Source organism: Pleuronectes platessa, chromosome 12, assembly GCF_947347685.1.
Source record: "Pleuronectes platessa chromosome 12, fPlePla1.1, whole genome shotgun sequence".
NCBI lineage: Eukaryota > Metazoa > Chordata > Actinopteri > Pleuronectiformes > Pleuronectidae > Pleuronectes > Pleuronectes platessa.
The window spans coordinates 20,449,932-20,466,886 of NC_070637.1; the positions used below are offsets into that span (position 1 = coordinate 20,449,932).

Here is a 16,955-nt window from a genome sequence, read left to right on the forward strand (position 1 = left end):
GATGCCTTAAACGTGAACTTAAGTACGGCTACTGTTGCTTTGCAATTACGGAGACTTCCACCGTTTGATGGACATGTTTACACGTGTGAACGTCTGCTGCCGTGAAGCGTCCCTCATCACTTCCTTCAAATCCAAACCCACATTTCAGACAGGAGCCATCACCAGATCTCTGCTGCTGCTGCTGCTGATCCAAAGTCTTTCATAATCTTTTCTCGATCCTGTAAAAACTCACAGGGAGGCGACATGACTCGCCTCGGGAATCGATTTCTCTTCTTCTAACTCCAAAGGCAGAAAGAGGCTCAAAGCAGCAAAGACCCAGAACTGAACGTGTCACACGGACTATAAACACCTTTACTGTATGTTTGACAGTAAATACTCATCTTTGAACTTATATGATGTCGTATATATATATATATATATATATCCCAGAAGTCCGTACTGTTACGTGCAAACTGTGTATATTGTTTTTGTATATAAAGAATCATGGAAAAAGCATCAGTTTTGTCATAATTCTCTTTTCATCTTTCTTTATAGCGCTTACTGAGATGAAGACAATTTAAAATTCCATTGAGGCCAAAACTTGAGTTGGGGAAAATGTGCACGAATGGTGTTTGCCCCGAGGCTACAAATAACTAGATCCTTTCTGTTTGTCTAGACTTTATAACTCAAGATATTGTATTTCTTCATACCCAAACAATACGTCAAAGAAGGAACTTTTCATATATCACCCATTTTCTCAGTGTATTACTGAAGGCTAAGATCCTCCTTGCAGAAGTCAGTTTTCAGTCAGTCCTTGAATTCCACATTATAATTCACTATTCAAAGACACTGGTGAGGTTTTGTCACTAAATCATTTCAATCAATCCCATTATATCCTTCGTATTTAATGTGAATTAAGCTTTTACAGTGTATGAGATCAAATTAACAAAGCATTCATCTTTTCTCATCACCTTCCACGAGCCCTGATTTTAAAAACCTGTCAGTTCCTTTTCCCTCAAACTGAGTCTCTGCTTCGGTTACAATTGATCCGTCGGCCTGTTGGTCCGTTCCACACTTCACTGGAATATGTCGACTGTAAGAGATTGCTATTGGATGCCATGTTGCCACGACAACAGAGATGCATGGTGCCCAGGGGATGAATCCTGACGACCTCAGCGTTCCTCTGAACTTTCATCTAGCGACTAAGTGAGGTTAGCATGTGGGTGGATTTGATGGAAACGTTTCATTACAGTCACGACACATCCTCATGATGAAATGTAATAACTCATTTCCATCCAGCATCAACATCTACATTTTTTACCTTATTTTATTTCATTGATGAAATTCTTACAAAACCAGTCTTTAGTGATATTTACCAAAATGTTTTTTATTAAGCTCAAAATACTGATACTAACGAGTACTCACCCTATTGTAACCCCAACTTAAATGAATTTGACAAAAGCAACAACTGTAAACTTAAAGCAATACTATGTATCATAAGTTTTACTGAGCAACAGCGCCCTCTGCAGCCACACGCAGTAATTCGTTCTGTTGGGCTCCGTATCCAAACGATCAAGTGGTTTTTGTATAGACAAAAATAAAGTTTATCAACGTGTAGACCCCCGCTGAACTGCAACACAACTAATCAGTGGATATTACCCATCATCCCCGGCACCCTGAACCAGAAGAGCTGCTGCTGTATAAAAAAATCCCCAAGATTCTGTTTGATCTTTGAATACTTTAAAAGTTGAATCAATAAAAACTGGAGATAAACTTTGCTTTTTAATGACTTCTGGTTATTTTTTAACTGTGGCTATTACAGTTGAAATTGCAAATGCAGAACAATTCCAGTGACTCTTCTGTGTATTTCCCAAATAACAATATCATTTTTAGTTTGCGATAAACACACAGGACTTACAGATGAACCTCATCCAACCATCGTCTGTGCCATTAAAACTTTATCTTTCCAGCTAGAGTTCTTGTCTATATTCCAGATAAATGGGAGTTCAGTGGAGGCAGTTTGTTTGTGGTCGCTGAGTGCATGTCTTCTTAATTAATGTGTGTGTTGCAAACATCTGAGCCTTTGAGCAACTGTATTTAGCCTGTTATGGGAGGTTTCCTCGTCATTGGCCATTAAAGTATCAAATTTCAGCCCTTTCTACTCTAGCCTGCCAGCTTTTAAGAGGATGTGGGCGTAATGGAGTTGGGTTGGAAGAGCACGAAAAGGAATGGAGAGGGTCAAGGAAAGTAGGAAGGAGGAGGCAGAGGATGGTGCTGGTAGGAAATGAGCTTTGGAACAGGTCTGACGGTTCGGAGGCGATGCGGCGTGACCGCAGGGACACGCAGGTTGTAAATTAAAGTTTCTGATTGGCTTTTTTACGTACGCCCACGTGTCACGTGTGTAGCCCTTTGTTTGATAATAGAGCAGAGGAGGATGGTGAGCTACCTCTCCTCTGGTGGGGGAATCTGAACGATGCCCTTCTGCCCTCAGTGATCATAAACCTCCTGCACTCTTACACACACACAGACAAACGCACACACACAAACACACACACACACACGGCTGTGTTTTCTGACTTACATTGACTGACACTTACTCAAACCTTAATCATAATGTTACTACTTGCCTAACCCTCACCCTTAACTTAATCCTAGCTTTTACCTTTACCTTAACCCTCATGTTAATCTTTACCTTAACCTGAACCTGAACCTGAACCCTAAACCCTAAACTCTAACCTTTAAACTTAAACCTGAACCTGAAGAGCAGGTCCCCACAACATGAGTAACACTAGGACCAAGCTCACACAAACACACACAGAGTTTTGTGTAGCAATCCTTATTAGGACTTTCATACATTGTGGACAGCCAAACCAAAACCTTCTCCCCATCCACAATCATGACCAATTCATAACTAACTCTAACTTAACCCAACCACAAGTCAAATCTTACCTCCAACCTCAGGAAAGACGAGGGTCTCATTAGGACCTTGGTTTGGTCCCCATTAGCTTATCGTTTATGCTGGAAAGGTCCTAAAGAGTCAACAAAAACAAGTACACACACACTTTTCTTCAGCTGGGAGCACACACTCTTCCCCCTTAAATTCTCACCTTTATGTTATACTTCACCACGGCTGTATTTTTCAAAGCTGACCTCTAAACCCAAATGTTAAATCTAGACTGAGGATATGGAACTGAGCTGTACTGCTGATCCTGTGAGGGTTGGGGGAGCTGGAGCCAATCCCAGCTGACACTGGGCATGTTTGACAGTTCAGTTAAACTACCAGTCCAGAAAGTTTTACTGTCTCTGCCCAGAAGTTATAGCAGCTGTAAAGCACACGTGCACTCACACTCACACACACACACACACACACACACACACACTGATTCTCTCTCTCACTCTCCAAGTTAATGACGTTTCCCAGGCAGGGTGGGAAGTTAGTTCTGTCGCTGGCACCGCGCCTGGAGGGCTCGGCCCTAATGCAGGTCCTCTACTCCATTTCGAAAAACGTCTGGACATTAATCATCGGTCGATATCCTCCGAGGTAACAAAAAGTGTGATTATTTGACAGTTTATTCTGCCCCAGTGGCACTTTTCAAATCACAGTCACTCCCCTTCTCTAATTACTCGCTCTCTTGTGTGAAATGAGGGGTAATAAAAGATTCAATCAATGCACGAAGGGAGGAATATTCTGAGATCTGAGTAATTTTCTGTGCTGAGAAATTGTGAGAAAAGCATGTTTGGTGAGAAACGTGGCTGATCAGTGTGAGAAGCTGCTTCTGAAACAGTTCAGATCAGACGCACATTGAAGCACTTTGTCACCAACATTCATTGGTTTTCGTCTTCTGGTGCCATATATTATATTATTCCTCAGGAAGAGGAAAAAATAAACTTTCTGCTGCAAAGTCATCAGAGCGTGATGGAGAATGAACAAGGGAGCAGAAAGTGAAGAGAGGAAAAGAGGAAGTGATGAGGTTCTGCAGGAGGGGGGGGGTCGGATGAGCAATATGGAATTGAGGGGGGAGTGTTCAGTGGAGGGGAAAAAAGTGGAGGAGAAAAGTTAACACGGGCGAGATTGGATCAAACAGGTGGGTGGCGTAGAAGGGCAAAGATAATTGGATTGCGGGAGCGGACGAATCTGACGGGCGAATGTGCTTCCTGGACCTTTTCAGCGTTTGGCTGAGTGCCGTGTATAATCAGAGGGGGGGGGGGGGGGGGGAGCAGATGTGGAACATTAGTACCAATGCAGAAAAGGCCAAATAGTTCAAAAAGGCAAAAAGAGAGATGCCTTTGCGGTCTCCCTTGTTAACAGAGCTTTCAAAAGGGCCTGAGAAGGAACAGGAGGAATTGCCGATGTCACAGGGCAGCAGTGATGATGAGTTATAGATTCACTCAGTGGGTGTTGGGTGGTGAGATGTTTTCAGGTCTCCGATTATTGACCTTAATGCGATGGAGGCTCGTATTTACAAGAGACTTAATAGTTGAACCGATACAAAAGGAGCTGAAATTGATTTCTTGGTAGGTTTCAGGTCAAAGGCCTCTGGAAATGAGAGAAAGTGTGAAATGAAGTGAGGAAAACAGTTCAAAATGGCAATGTATTTATTTATTTTATTTCAGACTCACAGATCAATTTCAGTATAAAAATGAAATAAATAAATGACTAAATACAGAAAAATATCAGGAAATTCACACATCACACATTAGTTCCAGTTTCTTGTGTCACGGTGGAGCCTCTGATTCTTTGAGTCTGTTAATCGACACCTATATTAATAAATTCAACGTGTGACTTACAATTTAATCAAATGAGCATATAATAACTTTCAAATCAATCACATAAGGTATAAGGTATATAGGGAAGTATTCTCAGAGAATCACCGTGTCTATTGAAAATAAATACTGAGCTCACATGATTCAAACCTTGTTACCAAAGTGGGAATAAAGTGATCTCAAGGCTTCTGTCTCCTTCCCACAGTTTCTTTCATGTACCACTTAGTGCTGCCACTTCAATGTTGCCATGGAATACAGGCTCATGAATAAAATGATCAACTGAGGTAAATGGACTGTATTTATTTTGCACTTATCCAGTTTTATGTACCAATTAAATCACTTTACAGTGCAAGTCGCAGTCGCCCCACACATTCATACAGCGCCTCTTTACACAGAAGACACATCAGAATGCAGACTGGAGAATCTGGGGATTGAACCAGTGGACGACCCTCCTTACCTCCCGAGCCACTCACACTTGTTCAATCAATCAAATTTTACTGATATAACCCATAATCACAAATCACAATTTGTCTCATAGAGATTAACAAGGTGGGACATCCTCTATCCTTAACCCTTCAGTTGTCATAAAAACTCAAAAGGTGTTTAGCTTGTCCTGTCTGGGCTACTGTAAGAAAAAAAAACAATTTAGATAAAAAACATCACTAGGATTATTTATTATTCAATTTCTGACAATAGATCCCTTTCACCTAAATCTAACACACTGGACCTTTGAGTATAGAATATTCAAGCAAATGTATACACTTGTGCATATATTGAAGGTTGTGTGTTTGTGTGTGTGTGTGTGTGAGTGTGTGTGTGTGTGTGTGTGTGTGTGTGTGTGTGTGTGTTTGTGTGTGTGTGTTGGCAGGCAGGCAGGCAGGTCTCAGTATTTATAGTCACAGTGAAGGACTCCAGAGCGATGAACAGCCCAGAACAAGCTCTTTCTGTTCTCATGTCTGCTGTAGGAAACACGGACTTACATTAATACATGAAAGATGTGTTCCACATGCTGCCAAAGACCCAGGGCAACACTCTCCTCTCTCTCAGGGATCATTTCAGCAGTGGGAGCTAGAGACCTCATCATCATCCTTTCTGTTCACTTAATGCAATCAAGGTTCCCTTCTTCTCCCTCGGTCTCCTGCTGCAGAGGGTTCTCTGAGTGCTTCACTCACTCAGAGGGTGTTATATGTGTTCTTGAGAGCCTATAATCAAGGAATCAAAGGAACGCCCACCACAGCCAGCCCTATTACCATTAAAGAAGGTTGGCATGACCCCACTGATGTAACTGGAGATTGATTTGGACTGAGCAGCAGATTTCTATTTGTGTGCCTGTGTATCTCAGGGAGAACAAGTCAAGCAGTTTAAATGTACTTCATGTGTGTGTGTGTGTGTGTGTGTGTGTGTGTGTGTGTGTGTGTGTGTGTCCGTGTGTGTTTATGTGTGTGTGTGGAGACACATCAATATCCCTCATGTTGTTTTCTCGCCTGACTTGGCTGCTCCGTCTCCACGACTCTCACAGTGAGGACAGATGGCAAGGACTTACCCTACTAAGAAACCCTCCAGCAAACACACACACCCACACACACAGGCTTGATGCACAACACAAGAACTTCCTTGGCCCCCACTGACTTGTCTCTCAATCCAACAATGACTCATGCACAGCGTCCTCTCCCACCATTTTGGTAAATCACCTGAAGTCAGCAAATCAAACCCGAGCGCCTGCTGCTCTTTCCCGGCCTCACATCTCACCGAGGCTTCTGTCCACTGCCTCAAACACTCCATCACATCTCTGCTTCTCAGCTCAACCTACCATGGACATATAATCAGACATAATGTCAACTATAGAAGAGACTTTACACCTTTAACACAATAGTGCGATCATTTACTGAGCTGATCTGTGTGTACTGAAACGTGTGGGTGGATGATTGGATACGTGAGAGTGTGTGTCTGTGTGAATGTGGTGCATGTGTGAGACACTGTGTAGGTGGACAACAGGCCAAACACATTCAACACTTAAATGTACAGCTTTGCAGTAGATGCATTGTGTATATATGCAGCTGAAAGGTATTATATAAATATCATAGCTCAAGTTTTATTTCCCAAACTGATTAGAAACATCTGTATTTTAATATTTATTATAAAGTCTAAACGTGTGTAGATAAATTTGTTTTAGGTTTAGTTGAAAGGATGAGTTTTTAACCCACATATTTCCTTTATCAGTTATTGTATCTTAATTTATGGATATGATCCATTTTTTCTTCTTTCTTCTTTTCATATTTAAGTTTTTACAGTCTTAATTTGTCGTTCTTTATCTAATCTCACATATACAATTGATAATGAAGCACAAATACCATCAGTACATGATATCTACTGTCCATGTATGTCACAGATGTCTTATCATCTTAACGGCACTGAGGAAATCTTCAAACGGCTGACACATTGAAGGACATTGTTTTTTGAATAGGTGGAGAGACATTAATAATGCAAGTGGCTCCTCAGTAGACTACATGTCACTGGAGGGTTTAACAAGTATAAATATTATGTAAATCATGTGCTGAAGCCTCAAAAACCTTCAGATCCCTTCTAGGACATTCAATTCGAGCCCTTTTCACATATTTCCCAGGACAAATTCCCTTCCACCCAACAGGCCCAGTTAGAGTCACACATAAGGTTAATTACTGTTCCAACACCAGGGCTTTTTATAACGAGGACAAGCAGGCTTTACATAATCTCATTTAATTAACAATTAAAAGAGACGGAGGCTCAAATGTGTGAACACGGCTCTGTGGTGTTGTGACAGGGACAGAAGACTACACGGTCTGTTGCCTTCTCTTAACGCAGAAAAACAACGTGCGAGTTGTGGAACACAGACAGAATTGTTTTCAACTCAAAGGGAGCACATGTAGATTTACTAAATGTAATTCTTTAAATCTGAACAACGCCCGTCTCTAATTTTGCACATAACATACGAATTTGAGGACCTAAACATTCAGGAAATTCAAGGAGCCATGAACGCCCTGTGATAAGAATCAATAAACCATTACATGTAAATAATGACGTGACCAGGCCGACATAGAGAAAGACTGATTTTAATAAAAGCACATGTTTCCGTGAAGAATACAACTCTGTTAGTGAATACAAACACAGGCCTTTGTACACATGTTTACTTCGATGTTCTCTGGTTAACGTTTGGGGCTTGACGCTCTTTGTTTGTTTGTTTCAACTTCCCTGAAAGACGTAGACTTGTGAAGGGGCAAGAAAACAACACAGGTCTGAGCCCTGAGTGACCGGTCAAGACATTTTAGAATCACAAAAAAAATATGAATGTCCAAGAACAATCCCTCAGAAAATATCCCCTACAAAATACATGACATGGGGGGGGGGGGCGGAACTGTGGTCTAGGCATCGTCAGGCTTGTCTGTTGGAGGCCCGCATGGCTGCAGCATCTTCTCCATCAGGTTGAATCGGACCCGCGCCTTGCTCTCGTTCTCGGCCACGGAGAAGTAGTTGAGCAGGTCGAAATGTCCCATGTAGGAGCAGTAGGAGTCCCGGTGCTGGTTCACCAGCCATTCCCACTTGCTGGTGTCGGCGTGTCCGGTGCCGATGTACTTGGACTGGAGATGCTCCAGCTGGCTGTGGATGTTGTAGCGGTCCGTCATCGTCGCTCAGGTTTCGGGTTCACAGACGCTCTAGATGGAGGAGAGAGAGTAAAACATAAACATCAATGCAACGGAAGTAATACGAGCAGAAAATATGAGATGTACCCACATCAGCAAAAATTTGGTTAAAAACAACTTAAACCACAAGTTTGGTTTAATCGTTCTACAGTTGACTCGATAACTGTTTGGATATAACCGGAGGAAAAGAACTAGCTTCATCGCTTTGTAGCTAGCGTTAGCATGCTAGCAGTCAACGCGAGGCTAGTTAGCTGCTGCTAATCCAATAAAAGTCTCCATGACTCGACGCCTCTCGCTAAATAAAATCATGTTAACGATCATTTCAGATATAAAACACACGTACTGGATGATAACGCAGACAAGAGGAGCGACAGCAGAAGTTTTAAACAACAAAGCGCTCCGACCGCGATTAGCAACTTACCAGAGGAGAGGTGACTTCCGGTATTGTCCTACTGTTAAATGAACCGGTGGGGGGAAAGGCTGTAGCTTTTTTTGTTCCCCCTTCGATTCAGAAGAGGAAGAACACAAACAGTTACAAAATAAGTATAAATAAATATGAAATAATAGTAAAATAAGACATAAGACATTGATGGAAAAATAGCAGAACAAAACATTGAATACAATTAAATAAATGAGGTAAAACGGGAAAGCTTACAATGATATCTATCCTGGAGAAGTAAAAGAAATAAGGATGTAATCAAATCTGGATGAAACTCAATCCATTTTTTTTGTATAAATTGCGATTCTAGTAATATATTTTTGTCATCGAATTACTAAGATTTTATTTAAATTAAATCGAAAACTTTAACTCACATGGAACAGGCTGAGTTAATTCATTTTATACAATTTAGAAGGACGTCTGCCTGAAACTCTGAGATTGCCATATTTCTGTGTGTTGCCAGATTTTGGTGATAGGGAACACTGAGGAAAACACCTCCAATCATTTTAAAAGTCTGTTTATTTTTGACTCATTCAGTTCCCTTTCTTAGTACGTCCCCTTTCTTTACATTAATCAACAGCAGTTGTTGAGATATTTAACTCAGATCCTCAATTAGGAACCTCATGGTGGCGCTGGCAGGAAAGTCAGGGGATCAGAATTGATTATGAATTTACTTTGGGAAATATCAATAATCATACAAAATGTCATTTCAATCAGTCCTATAGGTGTGACTTGAATATCTGAACCAAATCTTCATGGTAATGAAATATTAGTATATAGCTGCTGAAATATCTCAACTCGGACCCAACTGTGAGACTGTCGATCAACACTTTCATCCCTGGAGCCATAAATACAATTTCTCAATGTTATTAAGAAGGGTGTCATATCTTCAGAGGTGACTTTAATATCTCACCGATGTGTTTACTGTCTGCCTGGAAGAAAACACACAGTCGAGCTGGTTCCATATCCAAACATGATTTCTCATTTGTAGCCTAAACAGATTTGTTTCTCCTCTTGTGGCATATTAATACAGCCTGTTCAACCCCCCGCAACTGTTCTATTTGGTTTATCTGAGTGTAAATCAATTAAACTGCAGCATTAGCAGTGTCCCTTGTGTTGAATATGTTTTTATAACTAAAGCAAATTTCCACTCTCAGTCCCCCGAGGGGAACAGTTTGCACAATCTGACTTGCACAAGCTCATCTATTTTTGGACTTGCAAGTTTTGTGGTCAATTATTCTCTCGTCGAATGAGTTGTTATCCTTTGTTGGGCTGAGTCAACACATTGTGGTTTCTCGTTAGAAACTGCAGAAGAACGAGGGAGGCAGAGGGAAGCAGATGGCAACAACGTTCGAAATAGATCACACTCACTGGGTTAGACTGCGTTAACATCAGAAACACAAGATGTCCGTCTGTGTGGCGACATAAAGCCCTCATACATAAATATAATGTGGCTGATTGTGTCCTGGAACGTTGGGAGTGTTACTGCTTTCGTTCCCTCTCGCCCACTTTGAAAGATTTACATTTGCCATTTTGTATTTTTCTAGACCTGGAGCTGTTCATAGAATGTAGATTTATTTTCCCATATGGCTCACAAGGACAAAATTGCCTGAGCCTTTACAAGTTAAGACACAAAAGGGACTGAATTTTCTATAGCTGTTGACGGTAGTGATATAACCTGATTTCTGGTTTCTATAACCAGAAATTGAATGTTTACTGTGGTAATGGAACTTTCTCAGATCAAAATAAAGTGGAATAAAACTGGCAGTAATATAGAATGTGTATAAAGATGGACAATGTAGCCAGAGTCTTTGCAGTCGTGCTCGGGGGATGGAGCCAAGGTAGCAACAAGAAAGCATCCACCACAATATCAGATTATTTCATCGATGTTTACCTTCAGGTATTAATTAACTTAAAAACATGTCCCCCGAGGACTGATCGCCATTACTACTGGTTGTCTGCAAACCCCATCAGACTGTGTAGGAAAAAACGTTAGATAAGAATAATAGGATGGAGGATAACATGAAAGGAAAGTTCATTTGACAGTATCGCACTGCAATGTGTAAATTGTCAGGAATGGAGATTACATTTCTGCAAAAGCCTCTGGGAGTCAGGTCATGGCTGTGTCACACCTCCACTGTATCTGAGACTGATACTGTCTCTATTTCACAGCCCAGGGGGATTGTGTGATTGTGCGATCAGTTGCCGTTCCTTCTTGCTGGTGGTGTCGTGCACCACCAGCAAGGGGGGGGGGGGGGGGGGGGGGGGGGGGGATTAAGCTGGACTGAATGTTCCAGTCCCTCGCTGTAAGAGACGCTGAATGCACAATGAGGCCAGCGGACAGTTTGGGAGATGTGGGATTTGCATTCGAATAAAGATTGAATTATATGCATGTCATTAGAAATGAGCTAGAAGGGTTCTCTGCTCGACAGTAAGAGGCTGCGCTCTGCTTCGGCTCCCACTTCTCTCTCTCTCTCTCTTCGTGTTTTATCTTGGTCATTATTCACCGGCCTTTTCTTGAGTTCATGAGTTTCCATGACAAGGACTGCAACTCATATTAATAAATGTGGAAATTGTAGAAGTGTTTTTGATGAATAAGAAATGATTATGGACTTATCTGCAGTACTTAAGAGGAAAGGTTTGGGTTAGAGATTACAGAAATATTATACAGGCTCCATATTTCCCTATAAGTTCACAGAAAGGATATGATATTAATAAATCTGTGAATAACACTTCTCACATTTGTATCTTTTATTTTCCTTTGTGTTTTTTTTATTGTATATTTGACCTGTTTTATTACCTTTAGTGTAAAAAAACTGATTCCACTCTGCTGAAACATGCAAGAAATTTCTTATCTTATGATTATTTAATTCATACAAGAGTTCCGAGTTATAAGTATGGATTGGTGCAATTTGAGGCAGATCCGAATAAAAATCTGAATAATGAATTTAAACACAGTTGTATAAGGTGATTTGTGGGTCTTGGTGGAGGGATGTGCTCTACTGAGGGCCATTCTAGTTTTTAAGGAAATTACCGACCTTTGTTTCTGGAAAACTATTGATTTTCATTACGGAATAATCCATTTAAAAATAATTAGTCTTCCATAAATTTGGAAGACAAGTTGAAGTAAGGAAAGTCAAAATTGGAGAAGCAAAGACTGAGATTTATTGACTTTTAAGCCCCTTTTCCACTAATCTAAAAACTCCACTAATGCCCACTATCATCTGGCTCTTGTCTGAAACGGGAGCCTCTCAGCAGAACCAGGTTTTTATTGGAATGTGCAACAGGGATGTTTTCTTTTTATCTCTCAAAATGCATCACCGGCACGGCAGCGAGGCGAGAGAGCTTCTCAGTGGTCCGCAAATTTGTATGTAAAACAGGTATTAGACCAAACTCAATTATTCCTTCATTAAAAGTCAGGTAAACACCCAGAACTTCATCAAACCAACTTCTTAAACTACATGCTATAAATGGGGCGAGTGCACCTTTCAGGCCGATTGAGAGAAGAATGATTTCCCTGATGTCTTCAGGTTCTTCTCAGTGTGGGATTTCTCTTGTGCAGAAAAAAAGGTTCATTGCTGCACAGTGTGTACACGTATTGAAGGAAAACCTTGTGGGAAGTGGCTCATTTTTTGCGAACCACCGTGGATGTTTTCTCTGTTAAACCAACCTCATGAACTGCTCCAAGGTCTGTGGAAGATGCTCACAGGCTCGTAAAGTGCTCAGGGCTGCTAAGAATCAGATTTACTGTCCATTTCCCCTTGAATCTATTTAGTTTTGGCTCAAAACACATTTTGTTGCACTGTTATCTCACTTTTGCAGAGCTACATCTAAAGGGTGTGATTATTCAAACTGTGGGCTAGGCCCATGTTTTTAGTGAGCCATCCGGGGAACTGCAACGCAAAGCACAAGAGGAGAGGGAGGGTGAGCCTCACAGTCCCGCTGAGTGATAGCCTAGTAAAAAAATATATTGAGTAAGTGATACATTTTAAACCAACTGTGTGTAAGAAGGAGCACATCACCCCCACCACCAGGCGTCCCAGGCAGATAGAGAGAAGACGTAAAAAACCAACTGCACCCTGTAGGGCTGTTACACGAGGGCCGGTGGTCAGTTGGGAGATAAATCGAGGCGGCTCATTGGCCGACTGACAAACTGCTGACTTTTGCTCCGTGGCTACTTTATCGTCAGATGAAGTCATGAGATGGACGACAGGTTTTGCAGGACTCAGATCAGTCAGAAGCATTTCCTCAGCCCTGACGGCTGGTTTGCTCTCCTGGATTTGCCGCCTGTCCGCCTACTCGGGACAATCCAAGAGTTTCATTTCCCCGTCACACCTGAGACTCTGTGTCCAGCGTGTTCCTCTCGGTTAAATGATGACAGCCACTGAGCCATTTATCTGGCTGTGAAATAGCTTGAGGAAACGATGGCCCTGTGCTGAGTAGCTGGAGTCTCAAGGCCTGGAGGACTTAAATCGGATTTGGCACGGCTCCGAGCACACAATCTCACTTTCCCCCCGCTCCTCCCATTTTTAGAATTAAAAAGGATGGATGTGTACTAGCTGTTAAAAGCTAATTAATTTCCCCCGCCGATCGCAGGCCGTGATCTGTCAAGAACCTGTTTAGTCACAGCTTTGGTTATAAGTGCGGGGACGCTGGTAGTGGCAAAGATTACACACGTTTCCCTGGAGCCTTGGGAGCAGAACCACACTGTGCAGAATGAATAAGCAGATCCATCACATAGGCCACAGCCATTAAGTTTTCATTTGGAAACACATCAACTCTGCTACACCGTTTGGAAATGCTGCTGGTTCCCATTACAGCCTGGACACACAGGAACTGCGATGTTTGCTAACCGGGTCATTTCAGGCACGAGGTAGCCTTCCCTGATTCGTCCTGTCACGTACCAGTGTACAACACAACATGGATCAGTGTTGCTGACAATGTTGATTTTTTAAATATTCGAACAATCTGCAGCTAACAACCAAAACTTACTGTTTATGTCGCCACACGCATGTCCAGTGTACAAGTGTGGTCACATGATGTGCGTTTCCAGGTGTGTTAGTAGAAGTGGCTCCAAATCCCTATGGACAGAGATCATCTTATTTTGAAAAGGCTGTTATCGTAGTTGTTTGGATGTCGACTTAATGTTTTTATTAATACCACGACTGCTACAGATATTGGGCTGATGTACAAGTTCTGGCATTCAGCAATCAGCATGATCAAATCACATAATGTGCATCTTGATATCACACAGTGCAACACTTTGGTAAACAAGTGCAGAATCGGTGTTCAGATGCAGTGTAATCATCTCATTACGCTTATCCAATATAAACAATTAAGACAAGATAGAATATGCAGATTTTAATCAAGAGCTGCCCCGTGTGCAAAATATCATATTACGGTTCTAGACAGTTCTTCGGTTTTCTCCTCGAGACCTTTGGAAAGCGAGCTCAGGTCTGGTTGAGCGAGAGATGAATTCCCGCCGAGGAGAGTTTGATCATAATCATCATGACAGGACCAATCATGCTGCCAGCTCCAATAAGGAAAAGCCCTTATTGGACATGACAGGACACGGTTGAAGGCATGTACACAGACAACATGCCACAGACATGCCACAGACATGCCTTCACTCTTCTGAGACTGTGCTGACCAGGATTTCAGGCGTGTACGTGGTTGTTCCTTCAATTTCTCTGTTAGTTTTCACAGCGGTTTTCGAGCGTTTCCCCACGAGGGAAGTTACCATCACACCTTCCCTTTATTACCCATAAAGCATCTCAAGCCTCAATGGTTCAATACCCATTCTGTGAGGTCAGGGCAGGTGGAAGGTTTCACCCGTCTGTGCACGGGGGAGGACTTTTTATATGAGGTCTGTGTGCATTCAGCCAAAAACCTTTTTGTTGAGACATAGACAGTCATTAAAGACAGATGACAGTCTACTCCCGTAAGTGAAGCCAGAGTCTCACTCGCCCCCTGGTGGCTGTCTGAGGTATTGGTCATAAACCCTGCCATCTCCATGTTAGCGGTGGGGACGCTTACCACACTAAAAAGTTTAAGATGGTTTCTGCTGGAACCTCAGTGAGAGTGAAGTGAACCTGTGCTTGATGTCGACGTCAGATATTTGATGTATAAATAATGTTAGAAAAAGCATGTGTATTTTTTTATTTTTAAATAATGTATGGCAATGTATTGATTTATGCTTATTATTTATTTTACAGAGATATCCTCCATTCATTCTCAAGCTCTTGGATCCTTGTGTTTAAATGTGCACACCGGATAAAAGATGTGCTCATGTTTTTGTGCATGCACAGCTCACTGGTACAGCGTGACTTACTAGGACAGTGAGCTTACACACACACACACACACACTAACACACACACACACACACACACACACACATCCACACACACTGACGCAGCACTTTATGGCTGAAAAATGAGGATCACCAACAGTCACAATAATCATATTTTCACATTAGCCTCATCTTTTGGGATTTAATAACAGTTCTAGGAATAGGACAAGTGATTGATGGGTATACATCCCCAGCTCTCTGAGTGCACAGGGGAGACGAGCTGCATTCTGTCTCAGGTTCAGACTGGAAACCGGACATGTGTGCGTTGGAAAGAGGAGCCGAGCACAGTGCAGATGATACTTTATTCAGATGCAAGAAAAAGTCATACAGAGAGATTCAGATTTACATTTGATTCCATAGACAAGGATCTGAACAGTAACATTAGACGCGTCATGTTACAGCGTGTCATTCATGAAGTACAAATTATCCTCTGTACATTAGATTACAAGGAGTGCTCCTCAAGATAATAGGACAAGAATAAGTACACCGGCATCGTGGGCACAGATCAGGGGACAGCATCAGATTCACTTTATATAAATGTATCTTTATGTAAAGAGTCTGTTCTGTGTCACTTGCTGCACAATGTGTTTTAATGATGCAGAACACATTAATATCAATTGTCATCTTTGCTGTTAGACGGTTTGCCGTGTCCCAATTCATGGGCGCCACCTCTGGTCTGGTCTAAGAGGCTTTTTCAAATTTGGGCCCCCATTGTCACTGCAAGTCATTCGTTAGACGCTTTTATCCAGAGCAACTTACAAATGGTGCGTCCAATATCTATTAGAGGCCATTTAGGGGTTCAGTGTCTTGCCCAAGGACACTACAGCACGCAGATGGGGAAGACTGAGGATCGAACCTTTCCGGTTGGAGGACGAACACTCTAACCCTCAGCCACAGCCGCCCATTGTCCTGCTCTCACGCTGGACTCACACGTGTGCATGCTATAACGGGGGGGGGGGGGGGGGGGGGATTGACACACAAACTGTCAATCCAATGCTCAAGAGAAGTACACAGGAAATAAAATCCGTAAGCAGATCAAATCCTGTTCACCAGCTGCTTCCTCCTCCTCCGCTTTTTTGCATTAACACAATTTGATTGACAGGTGCCTCCGTTGTGGCATGAAAAGTTTCTGCCACTTACGTTGCCACACACAGCGACAGGATGCAACAGGGACAGTTGTGTATTTGCTGCATGCAGCCTACTCGCTGACTGTAGCCGAGCTCGCTGACACATAAATCTACATAATGAAGGTGAAGAAGCACATTGTTTGGAATTCACTCAATACCCATCCACATTCATTTGCTCTGCACTTGTGACACATCATCTTGACACCAAGGGAATTTTATCTGTGAAGGATAAACACTCGAGCCTCGTGGCACTTAGCTCACTCACACACGCGCAAGATATTTTATTTCTGCTCTTCATTCTCCAATCTCTTCCATGCATATAGATGACGTTTGGGTTCTAATAAACACTTGAAATACAGCAGGTGACACGTTGATGCTCCAAACCGCTTAACGCTTCAGTTATAATTATGATAGATATTTGTTTATTCACACAGTTTGGCCAATAACAGTTTCTTTCATTGCAGCTGGTGGCTCAACTGAAAAAGAATTATCTATTTTATTTCATTTCAAAATTGAGCTGAAAGATGTGATACTACAGTGGCATCATTATCTATCCTTCTTCTCCAGGCTAGTCAAAACAAATTTCCATTTTTACACACATTGTTCTCTGATGAATATT

The 16,955-nt window shown here is 42.0% G+C and overlaps 1 protein-coding gene across 3 annotated transcripts; it reads right to left on the bottom strand.

The window, feature by feature from the left end:
* Positions 1–7,816: 7,816 nt before the first annotated feature.
* sf3b5 (splicing factor 3b, subunit 5) lies at positions 7,817–8,898 on the bottom strand. Of its 3 annotated transcripts, none has more exons than XM_053436384.1 (2): positions 8,825–8,898; positions 7,817–8,432 (listed from the first exon to the last, which is right to left on the bottom strand). In XM_053436384.1, exon 2 carries the CDS (start codon positions 8,400–8,402, stop codon positions 8,142–8,144), a length of 261 nt encoding a protein of 86 aa, XP_053292359.1. In that variant the 5' UTR covers positions 8,403–8,432; positions 8,825–8,898; the 3' UTR covers positions 7,817–8,141. The 3 variants fall into 3 exon arrangements, with proteins under 3 accessions (XP_053292359.1, XP_053292360.1, XP_053292361.1); XM_053436385.1 differs by having other exon boundaries at positions 8,842–8,881; XM_053436386.1 differs by having other exon boundaries at positions 8,764–8,870.
* Between the last annotated feature and the right edge of the window lie 8,057 nt (positions 8,899–16,955).

Coding starts and splice junctions, on each gene's coding strand:
- sf3b5 (XM_053436384.1), bottom strand. CDS start 8,402: ATGACGGACCGCTACAACATCCACAGCCAGCTGGAGCATCTCCAGTCC.